The sequence below is a fragment of the Urocitellus parryii genome, chromosome 1 (assembly GCF_045843805.1).
Source record: "Urocitellus parryii isolate mUroPar1 chromosome 1, mUroPar1.hap1, whole genome shotgun sequence".
NCBI lineage: Eukaryota > Metazoa > Chordata > Mammalia > Rodentia > Sciuridae > Urocitellus > Urocitellus parryii.
This window is the reverse complement of record NC_135531.1, coordinates 158,069,747-158,094,154: the sequence shown is the minus strand read 5'-3', so window position 1 is coordinate 158,094,154 and position 24,408 is coordinate 158,069,747. Positions and strand designations below refer to the sequence as shown.

General features: G+C 38.6%; 1 protein-coding gene across 1 annotated transcript in view; it reads right to left on the bottom strand.

Annotated features, from left to right (window-relative positions):
- Ranbp17 (RAN binding protein 17) overlaps positions 1–12,439 on the bottom strand; it is a 285,855-nt gene extending 273,416 nt beyond the window's left edge. The window contains exons 1-3 of the mRNA XM_026401323.2: positions 12,397–12,439; positions 4,660–4,806; positions 895–985 (exon numbers count right to left, since the gene is read on the bottom strand). Of these exons, the coding sequence (XP_026257108.2) occupies positions 895–985; positions 4,660–4,806; positions 12,397–12,414 (256 nt within the window). The 5' untranslated portion in view covers positions 12,415–12,439. The remainder of the gene's footprint in view (positions 1–894; positions 986–4,659; positions 4,807–12,396) is intronic.
- Between the last annotated feature and the right edge of the window lie 11,969 nt (positions 12,440–24,408).

Here is a 24,408-nt window from a genome sequence, read left to right as displayed (position 1 = left end):
TAATTTCTTCTCTAGGCTTTCTGAAGTACCTAACACTCAACATGCTTAGGGAACAGGCAAACATATGAGGAAAATGACATCACTGTGTGATTCTGACCATTCAAATTTGAGCTTAAAGATCCTAACACATAACACATTTTAATTTTTCTGACACAAATATAAAAATCATGTTAATCTTGAGGCTAAAGAAATCAACAATCTATTTCTATTATGAGCAGGAAGACAAAAAATCCTATACCTCAATTATTAGAGCTTTATCCATATGAAATACAAACTTACATATACACACATACAAAAACTTAAAAATACATTACTTCTGAAAAATATTTGCTATTTTATAGAACCAGGTTCCAACTATAAGATGTTCTAAGCACTGTTTACCCACACACAAATTATCAAGGAGTCAGCTTTTGGTTTTCAATGTATCACAACTGCTTTTGACATAGCACTCTGAGAAATATTGAAGCTTTCACTTCTCCTGTCATTGAGCTATAAGTCAACTTAAAGATTAAGAGCATGGATTCCATAAACTGAATGACAGCTCTATCATTTCCTAGCTGTGTGATCTTAGATTACACACATTATTAAATCTAACTTCTTCAACTTGTAAAATTAGGATAACTCATGAATTTGTTTGGAGGATAAAATAAGATGGTACAGATCTTAGCAAATATTATTACTTATTATTAAACTAATATGCTTTTACTACATATTGCACCATATTATCACATCATTATTAACACTGGATTAGTAAACGAGAGTTAACTACTAATCTTAAAAAAAAAAAATGACAGAATCAAATAATTCACAAGCCTAAAAACCGCTCTCCATATTTAAAAGTCAAAGTTTTACTTCTAAAGTAAAATTTGTTAAAAATCATAATAAACCACTTACTGATATCAATCCTCTGCTCAACAGGTAAAGGACTGATTCGGCTGACAAGTTTCGAAAGACATGTTGCTGCAAGGAGCTGAGCATAGGATGTCTGTGAAGAATAATTTTTTTTTATTATCATCACAAATAAAATTAGAATAATCAAAATATTACAGGTAGTTTTTCTAAGCAAAAGTAAGAAGTTTTGTTTTTCCAAATTGATAGATTTACAATGTATAAAATGAATCTACTTCAGATACATATATACAGATATATATCTTATTATCAGTGTATATGTCATGTCAGAATAAGATAAGGCAAAAATGAACTTCAAATGTCTAACTTTCAAGGCACAGTACTAAATTAGATGTGAAAGCAAGGTGCTTTTTTTTTTTTTTTGCCACGATGCTACTATATCTTTCCTAAAAGAATATGTGTTAATAATATCAAACTAAACACTAATCACCAAATTCCCAAATCACACACAAAAATATCAATCATCAGAAAAATTAAATCCACTATCTCAACACAGAATTTCCTTACAAAAATGAAAAATAAAATGAGGTTGCACCAAATTTAAGTTTCCAAGTGGCTCATCGTTAACCAGGCAAGGAAAGACACTTAACAATGAGGAATTAATTAAATCACCATTGTTTTATTGTAGCAGCCTAAGTTATGTGTGCAGAGAAAATAAACCTTACTAGCCTTTTGGTGAGAACAAATGTTCAAAAATTGAAGACATGAAGCAACAACAAGTCAATTTAAAAGCAAGACAAATGATTTGGAAAGATTATTCCTAGCTCTCAATGAGTGAACAGATGTTACCAATACTGTTCATATTGTTAATATTACCAAAACTTTCTCCCTGTTTATTCTAGAAATCAACACTAAGTGTGATACAGCAAGAATTAGCCTCTCTGAAGAGTCTGTGTGGAATTATAGGTCAGAATATTTTCAAAACAGTTGAAGAAACATTAATTCAATATAATTATTGCGAGACACTGGTGGTAAAAATATGGAGCAGAAAGGGCTTAGTTGGGCAAATTTTAAAAGCTTGTAAAAAATGTAAAATGTTTAAGCCAGACATGGTGGTGCATGCCGATAATCCAGCGACCTGAGATGATAAAGCAGGAAGATCACCAGGAGCTTAGCAAGACCCTGTCTCAGAATGAAAGGGCTAGAGGTGTAGCTCAGTGGTATAAGGTCCTGAGTTCAATCCCCATTACTGGTGCGCGGCGAGAGTAATATGTTTCAAGCTTATAGTTTCATTAGCAGATATGCTATGGTAAACATTTGAGTCTATCATGCATTAATGAATCAGAGGTGTTAACAAAGTTTATTTACTCCTATGAACTTATCTTCAGTTCTGGGAAATTCTGTCAGAACCAGAAGCTCTGAATATCTCGTCCCACTTCCCAGTACTTTGGTCACTTATCAGTAGTAAAGTTGTATTGCAATTTTTTTAAACTTGGGGCTGAGAATGAAATTCTTCTGGATAAGATGACCAAGCCTCTATTATTCAACACTAAATGGCTTTGGAAATTATCTTTTTCTGCAAACTTGAAAATGTCTCGTAATGAATTCAACCTAAAATTCCAAAACTACCTAAAAGACAAACAGTACTTAGTACTTACATACAGAATGACTACAATGACTAACGACGCCATAAAATCATTTCAGTAACAACACTGACTCACAAGAAATGACAAGCTGCTCTAGACATTTCCTACACTTCTGAAAGTTAAAAACAAGTAGTGAGATCTCTATTTTCAGATTCATTTTCTAAGTGCCAACTGCAGTTCCAACACCACCGTTCAGACCTTGATGCAAATAAAAAGAAAATTTCCATATTTCAAAATCCATTTAGCTGTGCAATTGAGGAGTTTCCACCTAATCTTCAATTGGAAGTGATTAATCTGCAATGTAATGACATGCTAAAAGGCAAATATCAAGAGAAGATATAATAGAATTCTATAAATGCCTTCTAAGTGATGAATATGTTTAATTAAAATCATATGCCCATGGACTGATTTTAGTATTTGGGAGTACCTATCTATGTTAAAAGATATTTTCAAAGATGAAAAATGTAAAATTTTATTACGGATCAGCATTAACATATGAACACTTACATCAATGCTGATAACAAGAAACACAACTCTGAAATTCATTAATAGTGCTAAAAGAACTGTCCTATTGTTTTCTATTAATAGACCTCTATTACAAAAAACTACATTCAATTATTTTGAATTTTACCAATAAACCTTTGAGGACATTTGTTTTCTCTGTTGTTATAGAAATACTCATAAAATATCTTCCATTTTGCCTCTTGGCTCACAAAGCCTAAAACATTTACTTGATGGCTCTTTTCAGAAAAAGTTGTCCAATGCCAAATGTCTTCTTTGATATAATGAGAGCAACTAAGAACAGAGCAGGGAGGAAGAGCAGGAGGAAAAGATTAACATTAAACAGAGACATGAGGTGGGAGGGAAAGGGAGAGAAAAGGGAAATTGCATGGAAATGGAAGGAGACCCTCTATGTTACATAAAATTACATATAAGAGGTTGTGAGGGGAATGGGAAAGAAAAAAAACAAGGAGAGAAATGAATTACAGTAGATGGGGTAGAGAGAGAACATGGGAGAGGAGGGGAGGGGGGATAGTAGAGGATAGGAAAGATAGCAGAATACAACAGTTACTAATATGGCATTATGTAAAAATGTGGATGTGTAACCAATGTGATTCTGCAATCTTTGTAATGTTTTGAACAACCAATAAAATTAAATAAATAAATAAATACATAAATAAAAATAAAAAGTTGTCCAATTCTGGTCTGTATCATGAGGCCTCTGACTCCAGTGCTCATCATATCATTTCACAGTTCTTTGTCTATAGACCTATGCTTTACAACTAAACAATGCCCTCCTTTAGTTCATGTACATAAACCATTTAAGCAGTAGAGAGCATGATTTTATATGTAAGCACTTGCTAAACAATTTCTGAAAGAATAGCTCTGAATATCTAGAAAGTAGAATATCAAGAAGTAGCCAGCATTCTTTCGAATAATTCTTTCATGTTTCAAAGTTAACTACAACCTGCCTCTACCAACTAGATTAAAAAAATGGCCAAAAAAAAAAAAAAGTTGTTCTAAAATGTAATTTTTTTCCCACTAAAATGAGACATAAAAGGATCCAAGGTGGGGTTGGGGTTGTGGCTCACCTAGGGATGTGCTCGTCTAGGGAAGGTAAGGTAAGGCACTAGGTTTGATCCTCAGCACCACATAAATATGAAAGAAAGAAAGAAAGAAAGAGAGAGAAAGAGAGAGAGAGAGAGAGAGAGAGAGAGAGAGAGAGAGAGAGAGAGAGAGAAAGAAAGACACAATACCTAAAACTAAAGAAATATTAAGGGCTGGGGTTGTGGCTCAGTGGCAGAGTGCTTGCCTTGCATATGTGAGGCACTGGGTTCAATCCTCAGCACCACATAAAAATAAATAAACAAAATAAAGACATTGTGCTCATGTATGACTGAAAAAAATGTTTAAAAAAAAGAAATATTAAAAAAAAAGGTCCAAGAGGAATCAAGAAATTATTTCAATTCATTCCTATTCTGCCTCCAGACTATTCCCTAAATTTGCTTCCCTGGCTTTCCAATTCTTTCCCTGATTATGACAATGAAATAAACTATAATAAAAAGATGTGGCAACATCTGTCATTGCTAATACACACGAATTGATTAACACTGACATACATTCAGTGATCTCTCATGGTTAATTGTTGTTATCAAATACTTACTGTTCCTTGTTCTAATAAAAGTTGACACTTGCTGAGACATTCTGGGCTGTCAATAAGTTCCAAGAGTGCTTTCTCAGCCTCTATTCTTTGTGTAAGATCAGTCCCTATGTAGAGGTGAGTACATAATGCCTCCAATTCGGCCAAACTCTTGAGAAGAAAAACAAATTAACATTTTACGTGAATGAAAAAAGGTAAACACATTAACCACAGAAGACAATACAAATATCATGCCTGTATACATTAATCCAATACACATGTGCTGAGCTACAAGCTACTTTCCAGGGGAAACCACGACAATCAAAACAGGCACATCTCCTACTCCTCCAATTACCGATAAATTAATAGTTATGCAATAACTATAGTATAGAAAAGGGAAGACTTGCCTGATCCAAGGAGTTAGAAAAATAACGTACACCAAGACCAAAAAGAGTGAGCCTGATGGGGGAAAAAAGACTAGAAAGGCCTTCTGTCTACTTACCACTAGAAAGGTGGATGGCAAGTAGACAAAAGGAAATGCCAGATGAGGCCAGAGGTTTGGGGGTAGGGGGAAGATCATGTACAAATTTAAGATAATTCAATTCATATTTTCATGTTGTAAAAATTTCAATGGTTCCACCTATTAAAAAAAAGTAACAGTAATTGTAAATATATGCTGATTTGGGGCTTCTGAACTGACTTGAAAGCTACAAGTGAACTATGATGTGATTTTTTTGACCCCTTGGCATTTCTCACAATTTAACAACTAATGTATTCTATAAGCAAAAAGACTAATTCATTCTGTTTACAAATATAATCTCATCTTAAGATAGAAGACAAATAATCTGAAAGAAGAATGGAAAAATGAGCTTGGTATTCCTCTCAGCTTAAAAGATTTTTGTGAAAATCATCTTTCTAAAACAAGCTACTTCACTAGAAACTTCAATCAGAAAATTGTCCTTGGAGGACAAAAATACTGACATAGATTTCAGTGATGGGTAGGCAAATAAGTTACAGGACATTTCTAAAGAAATGACAATTTTGGTCTTTCCTGGCTTGAATTTTTGAGGCAGCATAAGAGCTACACCAGACCATACATTCCCTCAAGTGCGACATCTTTTTATGATAGGAATATACAGCTGTCACTGAAATGGAGTCCCCTGGAGCTCAATGTTCCTCCCACTCCTCTCTTCTGCTGGGCTCCTTCACAGCATTCTCTACTTCCCTAACAGGCCAGAGCCCAGCATCCTAGACTTGAGACTCTTCTGCTAGAGTGAAAAGGAAAGTCCAAAAGTAACGTTTTAAACAGATCCCCAGAAAGGACCTCAATGAACCACTTTTAAACATTTCCCAACCTCAACTGACCCGACAAACTCAGATTACTACACATATTATTCACAATATTAAAATGCACAGAAAATATATAATTCAAAAATACTAAGAATTCTCTTCTTCTCCAGGAAGAAATACAGAAATGAAAAGGACTACTTTTCTTTCCCCTGTCAACCTCAGAAGTCTTTTCCTTCACCTAATATATCTGAAAGACAAAAATTTTAGAACTGATAATACCCAGAATAATTCAACACTAAATTGATCCTGCTGTCATGCATTCACCTAGACTTAAGATTTTTTAAACAAGTAGACTTTCACTGCAAAAAAGAACTAGGTCCGAAATAATTACAGGACCTGTTTAACAAAACAAAAAGGCAAAAAAAAAAAAAAAAAAAAAAAAAAAAGAAGAAGAAGAAGAAGAAGAAGAATCTGGCAAGGTGGCACCTGCCTATAATCCCAGCCACTTGGGAGACCAAGGCAGGGGGATCCTAAATTCAAGGCCAGCCTGGGCAACTTTGCAAGACTTTGTCTCAAAATAAAAAATAAAAAGTGCTGGGGGAGGAGCTCAGTGCCCCTGGGTTCAATCCCCAATACAAAACAAAAAAACAAACAAAAATCCTAACAATAACAATATCAGTGCCTACTTAATGAGGTTTGTTTGGGGAATTAGTTCATGCCATGTACCTTCTAGCTCGAAGTATATATTATAAAGGCTAGTTTTGATTATTACCTGAAAATAATACTGTAATCAGTTGAATTATATCCCCCTAAGGCAGGTCCAAGCCCTAACCCTCCCACAACACCTAAGGTTTCCTAGAACTATGTGACCTTACTTGCAAACAGGGCCTTCACAAAGCCTTACTTAAGTTAAGGATCTCGGGTGGATATCATCCTGGATTTAGAGTGGGTCCTAAACCCAATTATTGGTATCCTCATTTAAAAGAAAAGGCAGACTTGAGGTGTAGAGCAGTAGAGGGCAGAGGGCCATGAGAGGGTGAAGGCAAACCAAGGACTGCCAAGGACTCAACAGCCACACAAGCTAGAGGGAGCATGATAGGGCTTCTCCTCAGGGACTTCCAGAAAGAACTGCCTTCCACTTTCAGAACTATCAGAGAATAAATTTATGTTGTTCTAAGTCACCTAGTCGATGGTGATTTGTTACAAGAACCCTAAAGAACAAATGAAGAAAAAAAACTAATACAAATATTAATATTAATCAAGTGGGAAAAATCAAGGGTTCTTTCATTATAATGGTAACATACATATGCCTTGCAGATTAAACCTTTTTAAGGAAGAATAAAAAATACATTCATAAGGACCCTTACCCTGATGGAAAGGCATTGTCCCACTACCAATTTATCAGACAATCATCTCATTAGCATTTGATTTTCCAGAGAATCTATAAGGAAATTTTATTTTTCACAGTAGATAAATCTGCATCTTAGTTTTATTATGTATTGATATCTGAGAATATGAGAATGCCTCAGAAAATGGATCCATTCCCACTGTGTAGACAATCTGATTTGGGTTATTAAAGCTGCCATACAAGGCTTAAATCAACCATAGAAGTTCATCTAAATAATAAGTCCAACAAGGAGAACTGGGTATCATGTACCTCCCATAAAGAATTTTCACCCTCTAGTAGACAATGATGTAATCCTACTGCCAATCTAAATCAAGATCTTCCTAAGTATTCTGGTCCTACTTGACATATAATTGGCTCTCAACTGGCCTTTGTACTCAGCAATTCTCAAACATGTATCTATCAACAGGTGAATGCTGAGTAAAAAGCCAGGCAAAAAGTATCTATTGTGCCAGGCACAGTGGCACACACCTGTAATCCCAGTGGCTTGGGAGGCTGAGGCAGGAGGATTGCAAGTTCAAACCCAGCCTCAGCAAAAGGGAGGTGCTAAGCAACTCAGTGAGACTCTATCTCTAAATAACAAACAAAACAGGGCTGGGGATGTGGCTCAGTGGGTGAGTGCCCCAAGTTCGAACCCTGGTACCAAAAAAAGTATATATTGTAACAGGAAACAGGTATAGGAGTAGTACAGGAAGGAGGAGGAAGCCAGGAGGGATGACAAACAGGCACAAGAGCACAAGGAAACTTTTGGAGGTGACAGGTATTTTCATTTTCTTGATGTCAGTAATGGCATCATACATACGCCAAAACGCACTTAGTTGCACAATTGATGTATATGCATTTCATGACTCAGTTTTCCTTCAACAAAGTTAAAAGAAAAAAGGAAAAAATGTTTCCAGGAAAAAAATTCCCTAAGAATAAAATTAAATCACAAAAATTCCACTTCAATTAAATTTAAAGCTTTTTTCAATTACTTCCCTATATTTTTCCTGGTTTCTGAATTAAGCATCTTGGTTGCCATTCATAGAAACTCCTTCATTTTAAAAGTTACTCGTTTCCCACAAACTGTTTCTTACTACCTTTTCCTAAGTATCCCGGAAGGCTTGATCCTCAGCCTCTTGGAGCTCTTCAATGATGAATTAGATTACACTTGTTCAAGAGCTTTAGAGTTTATAGAATGTATTCCCACCTTTTTCCCAAACCAATCCTAAAAGCACTCCTGCGAAGTACATATTTTCAGTATGCTCATTTTACAGATGAAAACACTGAAGCTGAAAGATCAGGTACACGGTCAATTCTAAGAAAAATGCAGGTCTACAGGCTCTGAGCACATGCTGTCTCACAATCTGCCACCTGGCCAACCTTTACTCAGCTATCATCTACCTCCAGGTGATGTCCTAACCCTACCTGTAGCCTGGTCTGTTAACCATCTTAATATTTGTCTACAAATGTCTTACTTTTGGAAATCCAGAAAGATGTTAAAAATAAACCTCAAATATCAGAAACTGAATTGAGCATGTTTCCCATAGATTTCAAGTGTCCCTTTGATTTCAAAGGTCTAGACCAGGATCTAGATATATATATTTGATGTTATCTTCAGCTTTTCCCTCATCTTAGGATTTTGCCCTCAACTCCTGGAGGTAATCTATGTCTTCCACAACAGGAGCACATTTGCTTAGGGCAGGGGCTGATAGTCATAGGTTGGAGGTAGGCCTGTTTTAGGGTGGTGACTGAGGGTTATAAGGTATCACTGTAACTAGAGACTGAGTCCAACCACATAGGTAGTCGTCCAGCCATGCCAAAGTCATGAAGCCCCAATGGGTCCCAAAGCTGGCAACAGCATTCTGGCTTGCAATACTTAGTGGTACATATAGCCACGCATTGAGTAGCATGTCCTGAGGACAACAGAGGCTGTTTTAGAACTTTCCCAGACTGTCCTATGTGTCTCGTTCCTTGAACAAATTTTAATGTGCATCCTCTCCTTATAATAAACTACGACTATAAGTATTTTGTAAGTCCTGACAAATTGGGGAACCTGAGGTGGTATGGGAAACCACTGAACTTGGAGACTGTGCCATCAAACCATAGTCTGGCAAACTCATAGAAACACAACTCATTTGTCATCAAGCTCTACCAGTTCTTTTTCTACAAAGACTCAGACCCAGCACCTTCATATGATAATCAGACAGTAGAGCAATCAAACAATATTTTCTAACCGTGGCCTCCATGCCCTGGATTTCTTCAAAGGCTGCTTTAGGAATGAGAATGGAGGGTTGTGGGTCTTAGACGAATCACGGTTAGATCTGAAAAATATAATTTGGTACTCACTAAGTTACCTTAGGAAATTTATTTAACCTTTCTAAGCCTCCCTGTTGAAACTGCAGATAAAAAGCCCCCCTTTCCAAAATAATTATGAGACTAACAAAGAAAAGATAGGGGAAAGGCTAATATAGTGCCTGCAACAAATCAGATCCACAATGAATGATCATCATTCTCTTTAGCTACTGACAGTTCTCAATCACATCTAGATTAAAGCAGGTGGCCTGACTGGATGATCAAGAAGCATGGCTATTGTGTCAGGATCTGAAACCATACTAAGAGTAAAAAAGCTCAGTGGAGTCCTTACATCTTTTCTTATGTATCTCTTCAGTTTCATCAAAATCTCCCCATCCTCAAGAGTGCCTCCAGCTTGCCTGTTCCCAGTTCTCCTTCCTCACTCTGCTCCTCTATCTGGACTGCTTCCTCAAAGATGATCTAAATCCTTTACTTCTTTGGGGACATAGAACTATAACTCATAGCTTTCTAACCAAAATGCATGTGCACTGAATGGGTTATAGAAATAATATGATGCCCCTCCCCAGGCAGCCAGGGAAGGGCTGGGGATAGTGGGGAAACTCCACAGATAGCCTTTGGCTGTTAACAGTTTATGTTAATCAGATACACAATTACCATGATGTGAAAAAGACTATGACATAAAATTTAAGTAGTACCCATTGGCAGGTGATGATAAGGTATAGAAAGTGGAAAGAATATGGAACTTACTGTAACCATGGGCAAGTCACATTGTTATAAAACTGCCTCAAGGAATAAAAATATATATGCACATCTCTTAAGGAATAAAGTGTATACATGTACTCTCTTAATGGTGTTATTCAACTCTAAAAAGGGCATGTGAAAATCAAAACGCTAAGTACTGGTTATCAGTACTAACAAATATTCTGAATTAACTGGTTAACAATATGAAACAATGCACTAAAAGAATTCAAACTGAGAAATGGGAAGCCCCCCCTCAAAAAAAAAAAAAAACCAAAAAACTGTGATGTCTTATTTGTCCAACTCCACTTTTTCAATTTTTTTTTTAGTTTGAGATGGACACAATACCTTTATTTTATTTACTTATTTATATGTGGTGCTCAGGATGGAAGCTGGTGCCTCAAATGTGCTAGGCAAGTTCTACCACTGAATTATAACCTCAGCCACTACAACTCCACTTTTAAGTGTCCACAGCACCCTAAAGTACATTCCTGGGAAACCAATATGAAGAGTTCTGACATCAGCATGTAATTTTTCCAACACTTTACACCTAAGTATGAAGAAGTATTCCAGGACTTGGTGATTTACTCTGCATCATCTTTCAAAGTCCAAAAAAGTTCCACAATACTTTTAATTTATCTCAAGATTTACACCTGCACTATGAACATCTGATTATCTATTTACAATCCATAAATCCTCTCTGTGAGATTCTTCCTGTGAAAATTTCCCAGAGGCCATATTTACTAAAGTGGTAATAAATATGTTATTTTGACCTGGGGACGCTTTGAAATGGCAAGAAGTCAAAAGGTAATGTGTGGGGTTCACTATCTCTTGGTCCATAAAGTCCTGGAGCTGTCAATTACCTGACAGAGTGGCTAGTTGAAAAGAAAACACCCTTTGGAAGAATCAATAAATAAGGAAGTAATAAGTCAGTGTGACCACAGGGGACCCAAAGAAGTCTACAATAGGAATGTGATACTTAGATACACTGTCACCACATTAAGAAACTGCCTACCTCTCCAAGGTCATCTCCTGCCTTCTCCAGCTTCCCCTGGTCTCTTCCCTTTCATATGAACCTGTGCTCCAGCCAGAATGAGTTTCTGAGATACGCCACGGTCTTCCACAATTTTTTGCTTTGGCTCATATTGTACTTTTGTCTCTACAGCTTTCCCTTCTTTACCAGGCCACCATCTAATTTGTTTCAAGGCCCGCTAGACTGCAAGTTTCCTGAGAGGGGAACTCATGAAGTGTGCTCAAAGCTGTATGGTCAATACTCAATAACCAACTAAGGAGAGGATGCGTGGAGGCTCAAGCATCTCCTCCGAGAAGCACAGTAGCTGCACTTCACAGCCTCCCAACACACACCCACACACCCCCTTTTCGGTGCTCCCTGCTCCCCCGTGACTAATTCTACCACAACATTTTTCACGTGTGCTGTAATTACCTGCAAGCTCTAGGAGGGCACCGATAGTATGATGTCACCCTTTATCCCCACACTTGGCACAGTGCTTGAGGCACAGAAGGGCCGCTTGAAGGGTGCTGCTGGCTAGAGTAACTGAACCGCCGCGTCGGGGGCGCCCGAAGCTGCGCGGGCCGTGCCCCGCAGCGCGCGTCCCAGCGCGGCAGCTCCGCGCCCGCCCGGCCCCCGGCTGCTCTCCGGCCAGCCCGCGCCGAGCCCTCCTCCGCAACTCCCCACAGCCCCGGCCCCGCCGCCCCGGCGGACCGAACCCTGCGGGGTCCCGGCCGCGGCAGCCAAGCGGAGGCTGGTCCTCTGCGCGGCGCGGACTCCACCTGCCCCGGCGCCGCCACAGCCGCGGTCCGCGCCCTCCCGCGCCGCCGCGCCGGGAGAGTCCCGCCGGTCTGTCGCCCGCCCAGGCGCGGCCCCACAGTGCGCAGCGAGGACGGGCGCGGAGGCTGCGGCTCCGGCCGCGGCCCTGCGGCCTCCACCGCCTTCCTCGGCCCTGCGCCTCCCGCCGCAGCGTCCCACGGGCTCAGGGGCAGCGGGGCGTGGGCCCGGCGCAGAACGCACTGACCTGGAAGTGCAGCGCCATCTTCCCAGGAGGCGGCGCCGGCCGCAGCCCGAGCGCCCGAGGGCAGGGACAAGGCGGGCGCGCGGAGCCCGCCACCCCGGGGTCCTTGCGCCGCTCGCGTCGGCGTTTCGGGCGCGCGGCGGGCGGGGCTGGGGGCGGGGCGGCGCGCGGAGGGGCGGGGCCTCCGGCGGGCCAGCCAACCGCCCCCAACCGATGCGCCGCCAGGGTCGTGACCTCCGACCCTGCCCTTGACCCAAGTACCGCGCCCAACTCTCTACGTGGACGCCACGTCTTCGTTGAGCCACCGGTGCTCCGCTCTGGCAGCACAAATATCGCTCTTGGCTTCAGCTCTTGTGTCGCCACGGATTTCCTCGTCCTTTACCACCCTTATGCCAACTGCTGCCCTTGACTGCTGACCCGCTGAGCCTAACTTCCATTGCTTCTTTAAAATTGTTCAACTTTATTTTGGTTAAAATTAAACAGTACCTACGAGGTGTAAAACATTGTGAAATTCTGACTTGCCTCTGACTCCTTGTTTGTAGGAGTCTGTTTTTAAAATATGAGCGTGTATTTTACACCTAATGATTCCACTGGAATGAAAATATTTTGGAGTAGACCTGAGGTCGACATCAGGCCTTTCTGGTGCTCTTTATTTCTCTGGAAATTGAACAATTCCATTGGGGCCATTGTGCTTTAGTGTTTTAAAAGAAAAATTAGCTGAAATAATCCTTATGATTCAGGGCTACTAACTATATATAGTTCAGGGCTCTTATTTCAATAAGTCTGCTTGCAAATTCTGCGTTGGTTAACTTGAAAGCATATTTATTTCATCTTAATATTTAAAGGATAGTTTTGCTGGGTATAAAACTCCACACAGGCTTTTTTTTTTTTTCAGTCTTTCAGTATGTAAGATTGTCTTCTGTTTGCCATTGTTTCTTTGGAAGTCAGCTATTAGTCTGATTGTTGATCCTTTGTCTCCTCACACACACACACACACACACACCCCATCCCCATCTGAATTTGATGTCACTAACCCTGGTGTTTATCTTGTATCTTGGCAAGTATTTCTTTAAATATTGCTCTATTTCCTCTCTCTACCTTCCCCATCCTGCCTCCCTCTCTCCCCCTCCCACCCTCCCTCATATATATATTTGAATTACATGTATGTTAGAACATTTTGCTCTATTCCTTATGTCTCAATCTTTTCTGCATTTTTTTGTCTTTTTTAAAATTTTTGTGCTTTAATCTGGATATTTTCTACTAACCTGTCACCCATATGGTAGAAACTGCTCTGCTGTGCCTGAGCTGTAATACAACCCCTCTTGAATTATTAATTTGACTTGCAATTGTATTTTAGTTTTAGATTTTTCATTTAACCCCTCCCTTCCATTTAAAAAGAAATAGATTCCAAGTCTCTAGTAAATTTCTTTCCTCTATTTTTTTTTAATTTTAGTCATATTATTTAAAATCCTATCCAGTAATTCAATAGCCCAATCATTTGCATCCTCTAGGTTTTTGGTATTTGACACTGTTTTGATTGTTGCCTCCTCCTTTCCCATGTCTCGTAATTTCTTGTTGAATTCATACAATGTGAAAGAAAAACTATAGAGGCTTCTGAATGATAGTAGCTTTCTCCAAAGTTAAGTTTTCTTACAAGTATGTAGATAAAGTAAATTACCTCAATCCCAATGGGATTTGGTTTTAGGCTTTTTAATGCCGGTGTATTTCAGTTTTGTCCTTAATCCTAGGTCATGGTCTTTCTTAGGTCTTACAACTGAAACCCAGGTGTTTATGCCACCACCCCAAACCTTATGGATTTTGCCCTCTAATCTCTATTTCACCAGCGTTATGCAGCTGATAAAATCTTGGATTAACTCTTTAGGTGCTGCTGTTCTTCTGGATTTCTTGAAGTCTCCCCCTTGTGTCTATGCATCTTAGGAATTACCTGATGATTTATTGGGAATTTGTAAATAGATTTTGGGGTTCATATTCTGCCATTCCCTTCTCTTTAGACTTTTGGCCCTCAAATCACACTTGCATTTGTTCCCAAGCTCCAAACTCTGCTTCTGTCCTGTAGAGATGTTTCTATTTATCTCTGTTACTCCCTCCTGCCACTTAGAAAATGCTCTGGGGGTGGGGGTGCTGAGTGAATATATATCTTGCCACTTGTGCTTTAATTCTCTCAAGGATTGTGGCCAATTAGTTTTGCCTTCATTGGTTGTATTCCAGTGCTCTCAGTTGTTAATATGTATACTTATATGTCTGGGGTGATGTGTGTATTCCATATCTGTATAATAGCTATTAAATATATGTTTAATAAAAGAAAAGAAAATATGTTTATTTTATAATAAAATATATGTTTATCAAAAATATATGTTTGTTTGGAGTTCTATATATATAATATCTGGATATATATGCATATATATTGCATATTTGCAATACAATATACACTGACAGTTTGTCCTGTCTGTATAATTGTCCTGTCTCAATAATTGCTTCCAATGGGAGGTCTAATCCAGTTCAAGATATTTCATTGTGCCCAGAGTGTTGGCAACTTCAAACTATGGCTTCAACTTGACTAGCTTATCCACAAGCCATGGATCTTCATCTTCACAATTCAACTTCTAAGCCTTAAAATTTTCTGTATTCCATTTTTTCACCCCTATACCCCCAAATTTTTTATTCCTCTTCTGATTTTCATTCCTAGGTCCCAAATCTTTTGATACCCAATCTCAACTTGATTCCCATATTTCCAACACTTCTAGTTTCCACCCCCAAATGTCGACAGTGTTTTCTGACCTCCCTGTTACCTCCCTGCTGTGCAGTAACTTATTATTATAATCAACCACTGTCTTTGTCTAACTTCTAAATCCCAACCAACTTTAAGGCTATTATTTTAAAGTTAAATTTCTGTCAACTCAATTTTCAGGTCCTAGGGGAGGAACAATTATTTTAGTTTGGACATTTGAAAATTTTTTCACTTTAAAATATCCTTGGCACACATGTACAATTGTAATAAGAACAGTAGAAGAGGCTGAGTACCCATCGAATTCACAAGGTAGTTCTGGAAATGAAAAGCCAATTGTTTTTCCCTTTTAAGTGACCACCAAAGATTTCTGTTTCAATTAACCCTCCCTTCCATGATTGTCTATCAACAAAGTTTGCATTTAACATCATCTTTTTGTCAGTTAATAAAATTTAAGATAGAATTATGTCATTACAGCTATTAAAATCAGCACAGAAGATGCTCCAGGATGTCAAATAATTCATTTCTATCACAAAACTCAATTAAAGGAAGGACATTTAGAGCCCTTAGGAATTACAGAATTATCTTCCTTTATGGTGACTAGCCTTATAAAAAAAGACAGATGTTTGATCTTTGTGCTTTTTCAGGGGATTCAATTAACATTTATAATTCTGGTACCTTAGGAATTGGAACACCTAATGCCTGTGTTTTGATTTGTTATTTCCAAGATCAAGATGACAGAAAACCTATAACACAACAATTTTATAAATAGTAACATGAAATGAGGAAGTAGAACACAGTGATTAGGAAATCAGACTAAAGCCAAATAATTCGGATAGATTGGGATGCCAACTTCATCACTTACTAGCTGGTAAACTTGGTGAGTTATTTCACCTCTTTCTGTCTTCATTTCCTCATATGTGAAATGGAGATATAAAGATGCCTATCTTATAGTTTTCTGTGAGAATTAAATGAGCTAATATATATGACATATTTAGAAAGTACCTGCCAAATAATGTGTCATGTAAAGATTAGTTTTTATCAAATAAGATTATGTCATTCTCTGGATATAATTAGAGAAAAAAATCTTAGTGTAACAAAAAGTCAGATCCAAACAGATCTGACTAGATCTCCTTCAGGGGCTTATTAAAGAACCCCTGACAAGAGGGGTCTGGAAGTGAGGGAGGAGCCAGTCACAGAAGGAGAAGTAAACCAGGTAGCTGCTATTGACACAATGTACGTACCTGTGTGCACACACGTATACACGATTAAAAAACCAATGTGACTTTAAATTGAAATGGAGTATGTAAGATATGTTAACTCTAGGAGAGAATAGGGCAGAGAACCAGAAGTACCACCAATCATACACCATTTAAATACATAGCTATTTCCTTGAAATAGACCTGTCAATATTTTAAGTGCTTTCTTCTAAAATTCATTTAGGACTTATCAGTAAGAACAATGCTGGCTAGTTGGTTAAAATATAAAACTAGGTTCTTCACATAGTAATATTTCTTCCTCAGGGAAAGCATGCCATTTCTTAGAAGCCAAGTTTTTTCCTTAAGGGGCCACATTTTCCCTCTGTTAAGGGTTATGTTTCAAGCTTATTGTAAGGATGCCCAGCTAACAAGGCAAATCTCTTATGATAAGGAAAACTAAAGGGCCTAAGAAGATCTCAAGGAGAATGGAATCCTTGAGTTTCTCCATTATCCGTTTTTTTTTAAGATTTATTTTTTAGTTGTAGTTGGACACAATACCTTTATTTTTTTATGTGGTGCTGAGGAACAAACCCAGGACCTTGTACATGCTAGGTGAACGCTCTACTGCTGAGCCACAACCCCAGCCCCTCTCCATTATCCTTTCTTATGCCTCCCGACTCTCCACCCCAACACTCACTCCTGACTTAACCCAAGAACAGCTTATGTCATACCAAGGAGTCAGGGGAGATCAATCAATGCTGATGCCCACATTAACTCCTTTTCCATTGTAGTAACTTTTTTAAAAAGAATATTTCTAACATTTTTTTCTGATTTCAGGAGAAATTCACAATTGTTGCATAAAATATAGAATTTCATAAAGTCAAAGTAAAGTTACCAAGAATGGTAGTCCCTCAAAAATAACCAAATTTTTAATTTTTTAAAGACAAGGATTTGTTATGTTGTCCAGGCTGTTCCCAAACTCCTTAGTTCAAGTTCAAGCAATCTTCCTGCCTGCCTCAGCCCCTTCTGAAGCTGGGAGTATGAGCAAGTATCATCTCACCAGGATCAAAAATAACAAATCTTAATCAGCATCTATCCTTCCAGATCTCTGTCTCCACACATGTATACGTGGGAAATTTTTTTCTTTTATACAAAGGAGACCATACTACAATACTAATTTGCACCATTTTTTATGCTTGACAATCTATTTTCAGTAACTTTTAACATCTCTATTATAGATCTGCTTCATTTATTTTTAAGAATTCCATCATATTCCCCTGTATAGATATATATATATACTGACTTATTTATTTAATCAGTCCTCTGCTAGGAGAAACAAGTTTATCTGATTCTTTTTATGACTATAAATAATGTCTACAGCAGCAATATTGAGGAAACTCCCAGTGTTCTCTGTAACTAGAGGAGGCAGAAAAGGCCGAATTTTGTCCTCAGTGTATACTTTAAAAAAAAAAAAAAATGCTTCTACAAAACCTTTCCAAGTTTGGCTGATACATAGTTTGACCATATGGTTTATTACTCACAAGGACACTGTTAAAAGGGAGGGTCTTAAAGCTATCAGATAGGGTAAAGCAAGGTCCTTGCCAGCAAGACAAGGTCTCTGTAGCAAGAGCACCCTGGGGGAATCACTATGACCCACATAGGTAAGAGGACTTTTGTGTAGGAGGGCTGGTTCTTGAGGGCATCACAGTCTTTACAGGGTGAAGAAGCATCCATACAAGAGTGGTCCTTCTAGGGCTGGGGATGTGGCTCAAGCGGTAGCACTCTCTCCTGGCATGCGTGCGGCCCGGGTTCGATCCTCAGCACCACATACAAACAAAGATGTTGTGTCCACCAAATACTAAAAAATAAATATTAAAATTCTCTCCCTCTCTCTCACTCTCTCTTTAAAAAAAAAAAAAAAGAGTGGTCCTTCTACTGGTGTCAGAGCCAAGCAGGGAAGGAGAGCATCCATACAGAGTTTTGGAGCCAAACTAATATGAAGGGTGTATTGGGGGAAGGGTGGCCTGGCACAGAACTTTGAAGCTCAACAGGCATGAGAAGGGCATCCCTGAAGGGGTGGAGAGGAACTAGCTAGAAATGGGGAGTCAGATCTCAGAAATGTGGGGAAGGGTAGGGTATGGGTAGGGGGTGCCATGCCAAGGAGTGTTGAAGTCCAAGTAGGGCAAAGAAGATACCCATGCAGAAATATTGACAATGGAATTGGTTATATACTGGGGCCCTCGGTTTGGTTAAATGTCCTTCAAAGGTCCTTGTATTAAAAGTTTGATTCCCCAGTCTGAGGAACTGGGGAACTTTTAAGAGGTAGTGAGTGGCTCATTTTAAGTTTTCTAGTCATATGGGAACATTACTTTGAAGAAGATATTGGAATCCTGGCCCTTCCTCTCTTCTCTGTTTGTTTCCCAGCTGCCATGAGGTGGGTAGCCTCTTCAACCATGTACTGTCATCATGAGGCTGCCACAGGCTCGAAGCAACAGGGTCAAGTGACCATTGATTGAAGGCTCTGAAACTTGGAGCCAAAATAAATGTTTCCTCCTTTTAAGTAGATTCTCCCACGTGTTTTGTTACAGTGGTGAGAAGTTGGTCAGCGCTCCAGGATTTACCCTCATTGTCTTATTTTTAAAGCAGCTTCTAGACCTTGTTTATTCAGTACTTTAGAATGGGTCTGTAAGAGACTAAGATTCTTTAAAAAACATAAACCAGAATTCTATGAGAGCCCTTAGAATTTTTATGATTCCTTAATATTATTTAATGGCTAGTTAGTATTCATAATTCTTCAATTCATATTTGTTTTGTTTGTTCTAATAAAATTCCAAGAAAAAAACCACCTATTGCATTTGGTTGATATCATTTTTCATGTCTTCCTTTAATTTACACAGTTTTTCCTTCTGCTTCTACTTCTTCTGACACTAGGTGAATTTATCTATCAAAGAAAGTAAGTTGTTTGCCTTTCAAATGTCCCAGATTTCATATTTGATATTATATCTCTCTTGTGTCATTTAGCATGTTCCTCTAGCCCCTGCATTAGTTTCCTTATGAATGCAATACACGGGCCCCTTGAAATCGTGGCTGCAGGGGCCTCTGAGTGCCTGAAAGGTTCAGCACGGTGAAACAACTTCCTAGCCTTCCCTGTGCAAGCAAGTCATCCCTCAATCTCTTCTCAAAGAAATTTTCCCTTTTACATCCTGGAGCCTGCAGTGAGTGGGGTTTTGCAAATTAGTGAGAAGCCCCCAAGCCATCCTTCCTATTCTCTCTGTGTGAAGGACTCAGCACATCTTTAGTTGCTGTAATCTCCTCAACAAGCATACTTCCCTTGGTCCTAATTTTACATGCACTTCTCTACCCAAACCGCAAATTTTTAAACTCCCTTAGCTCTGTTTTCTGCTCCCAATTTCCACAGTAAACCTGGCTAAAAGCTCCCAGTAATAGCCATGCCACTGACTAATGCTGTGCTGCATTGGGATTTCTTCCCCCTGATTAATTAGTCCATCACTGTTGTTAAATTTAACTTCACACAAAGTCTCAGGACATGAGCATAATATAAACTTTGCCAAAATATAACATGAGTAACCTCTAGTACAATTCCCATGGAGTCCACATTTCCCCTGAAATATCAAAAGTATATTGCAGTTAGCATTCTGGTCTTCTAAGCTCCCACTAAAGTTCTGCTTGTAGCATTCTACGGCTTTCCCAGCCTGCATTTCCAAAGGCTTCTGAACCATATGATCAGATTAATTACAGCAATGATCTTACTTCTTAGTACCAATTTCTGTTTTAGTCAGCTTTTGTATCTCTGTGACCAAAATACCTAACAAGAACAACTCAGAGGAGGAGAAGTTTATTTGGGGCTCACAGTTTAAGAGCTCTAAGTCCAAAGAGGGGCAATCCCATCGTTCTGGTCCCAACAAGAGGCAGCGGATCATGGCAAAAGGGCCTAGCAGAAAACTAGGATGGACTGATTGGGTTAAAGCTCTCACAATCCAATCACTTTACCTCTGCACATTCCTGCATTTGCATGGGAGTTTTGTGGGGGGCAGGGGGGACACATCACATATCCAAACCATAATACAGAAACTCAGTAAATGAGATCAGCACTAATCCCTTCTGAGGGTGACCTCCACGTCACTTAATTCCTCCCACTTAAAAACATTATCACCTCTCAACCTCATCACACTGGTACCAAGCTTCCAAACATGACCCTTTAGAGTTCATGGTCAAACCATATCCAAACCTTAGCATCTGAGAATAGGAAAGCCTATAAAAGACAAAGTACATTAATGGTCATCCACGGCTGGGCAGAGGGTGCTGGCTAATGAGAGTAAAGTTTCTTTTGGATGTAATGAAAATACTTTAAAACGGATTGTGCTTATGGATGTGCAACCCTGTAAATACACCTAAAGTCATTGAATTGTACATTTTATTGAGTTGTAGTGTGTGCTATCAGCTTTTCATCACTGTGACCAAAATGCCGGACAAGAACAATTTAGAGGAGGAAAGACTCATTTTGGCTCACAGAGGTTCAGTCAGTGTTCAACCAACTCCAATGCTCTGAGACCAAGGTGAGGCAGGACATCATGGCCGAGGGGTGTGGCAGAAAGCTACTCAGCTTGTGGCAGCTGAGAATGAGGGAGAGGGAAAAGGAGAGAGAGAGGAAGAAAAAAGAGAGAGGGATGCAGGGAGAGAGAAGGAGCAAGGGGCCAGGGATAGATAGAGTCCTAAGGCCACACTCCCAGTGACCTGATTTCTTCAACCATGGCCCCCCTGCCTATAGTTTTCACCACCCCTCAGTAAGTTCATTCCAATTATTAATTCAGTAAATGGGTTAATCCACTGATGAGGTCACAGCCCTCATAATCCAACCATTTCGCCTCTGAGCATTGCCAAATTTTCTAATACATGAACTCTGTGGGGAACTTTGCAGATTCAAACTATAACACGTGGAATGTGAATTATATCTTGATAAAGCTGTTAGTAAAAAAAGACCCTATTAGGGGCTGGGGTTGTGGCTCAGTGGTAACTCGCTTGCCTAGCATGCATGAGGTCCTGGGTTCGATTCTCAGCAACACATACAAATAAATAAAATAAAGGTCCATCAACAACTAAAAAATATTTTTAAAAAGACCCTGTTAAAAATAAAAAATGTTCTTTGTAGTATAATATAAATAAAAAAGTAAGATCTTATTTCCACCATGTGAATGAGAGAAAGGAAAAAACTATTTTTGAATAATAAAGTATTTATATAGTTCTTTTTAAACTCAACCAGCTGGCAAGGTAAGTATTTTCTGATTTTACAGGTCTCTTCAAAGAAGTTAAGCACTTTGCCCACATTGGTTGTATCTTAAATGGCAGAGCTCAGGTTTAATCAAGGTTTGTTTATCTACAAAGAAAATATTTTTCCATTACATAATTTTGTCTCTATATTTTAACTAGCTTTAAATTTAAATTCAACAATAGAACCAAATCTAAACCAGGTGTTTCATTCACAAATATGATATAACTAAGAATATAGTAAATTACCTTTCAGTATTATATTTACAATTTTTTGGTACTGGGGATTGAACCCAGGAGTACTTAACCACTGGGCCCATCCCCAGCCCACCTTTTTTAAAAAATTTGAAACAGGGTCTCGCTAATTTGCTGAGGGCCCTACTAAATTCTTGAGGCTGGCTTTTGAATTTGCAATCCTCCTGCCTCAGCCTCCCAAGCCACTGGGATTACAGGTGAGCACCACTATGCCTGGCTATATTTACTTTTAAAAAATTACATCAAAATGCCCTAAACTTTTACCAGTTGCCTCAGAGCACATATTTATCCATTTAGAAGACACAACTCAAAGTATAAGTATATGCATATATTTAATTAATACATAATTATGTATAGTAAAAAGGCTTTCTGAAAAATAATATACCTCAATTTTATCTTAAGTGGTACAGTATCTTGGAAGTTGACTTTGTTATGGCCCAAAGTAGAATAAAAAACAAGCTGTATTTAAACCAACTATGAGAAATGTCTCATTCACTTATTTAATTATGAATTATAGTCTACATAGCAATTGAAAAAAGCTGACCTTATCTTATTATTTCATGGCTGATATGGTCCTTGGTAGATAGCTTTTATAAATTTTATGTTCCACAGCTTCTATTTCTCCAATGTTAAGTATTTTTTCATTAATGGTAATCTCAACATGGTCCAACAGTCAATTTAATATTAATCATTCCTCTTGTCCTTGTTCAGGTCCAGAGCAACAATAACCCAGAAATCACATAAATTCCCCTTTTCAATGGCAAAACTACCATATGAGGCCTTTGAACATATTGGGTAGTTCATATCCAATCAAAAATGAATAGCATGAGAAATAAAACAGAAGTGGGCTCGTTTTACACTATTGTTCAACATTAGGGAGCAGAGTTTATATCAATCAAGAAATTAAAGTACAGATGATAGTGGAGCTCTCCTAACCACTAAATTTTTTTTCTGTGTGGGTGCTAAAAGCCTCCAGTATTTGGAAATATTTTTCTCTTTTTGCTTTTCTTCTTTTGGGGGCATTTTATGATTGCTAACAATAACATAAAACATAAAACAAAGTTTTATCTTTGGTTTAAATAAATCAAACCTGCTTGGTTTCCTCCTAAATTATCTACAAATTAGTTACTTATTCCAGGTGAAAGGAAACTCTGGTTTTAGTTAATGTCACATGTAAATCAGTAAGGCTAATCCTTTAATTTCTGTACATATTACCAACTAATATACTCATCATAATCTGTGCTGAAATCACTCATGACAAATTTCCCTGTCTTTTCCACAAAAGGTGTCCCAGACATTACACAGCCCCAGCATGATCACAGTTAGAGCTGAAATCCATCACATTATCTGCCAAAACCCCAAAGAAAATTGGACCCAAATGACTGCTAAACCACATTAGGTTTTGTATTATTTAGCTCAGAGCATTGTGCCAGATTTAAGTAAAATGCAACCTAGAAAGTGATTTTTTAAGGCTTTTAGCTTGATGTTGCTCGTGTGTATGTGTTCATGTGCGTGCGCGCGCGCACACACACACACACAACTAAATTGTTCCATATGAGCAGAAGAAAATTATAATTACATTGATACATTGCTCATTTTGCAAAGCAGGTGGATTCAGGTCATTGCAAGATTCTTAATAACTCATTGACATAAATTAACAGAGTTAAATCTGGTGACTTTTAAAAGACTTGTTACAAGATTCTGGAAAAATCCTACTCACTGAATTCATTTTCTTCTACTTTAACTTCAGGTAGAGCTATTATTATCCATGGAGGAATTAGCATATGGTGGAGGAAAACTAATCAAGAATGGCAAGATTTTAAACTCCCAGTTAGTTGACATCACTAGTCTTTTAGATCCATCTTCTCAGCCCCAGGAACTCACAAATTACCCTGAGAAGTTATGAATTGATGAGTAGAAATTGATGCAGGAGATTTTTGATAGCCTTAAAAGTGATAATAGAAGAGTGCCGCAGTCTGGCTGGGCACAAGTCACGAGCTACTCAAGCAGGAACAAACTTTATTTCCAGACTCCACCAGCACACTCCCCGGGAACTCTCCCGAACACCACCCACTCGGCTCCTCTAGGAACACACCACCTACCCACCGGAGCTCCCACCACCGGAACTTCACCAACCAACTCGAACTCTTCAGGAATCCCCGCGAGAGCTCAACCGGAACTCAATGGGAACTCCGCGAGAACTCAAAAGTCATCATCTTAATGGCTCACTGGGTCACCTCTCAACCACTACTTCTGGCAAAAATGCCATGCGTCATCCCGACTGGGCTGTGGCCCTCAACAGAATAGCTTCTATAAGTTTAAAAATTAAGGGAAAAGGTGGACACTGAAAGGAAAACTTAATAATCATGAACAAGAAATATGACAATTATGTCAGGGTCACTAGACTTCAACTGTCACTGAGGCTGAAGAAGAAAACAACTTTGAAGAAAACAACTCTTTGTTTCTCCCTTACAATAGAATATGTTCAGCATAATAGATTAGAGCTGATTGGCTGGAGACATTATTTTG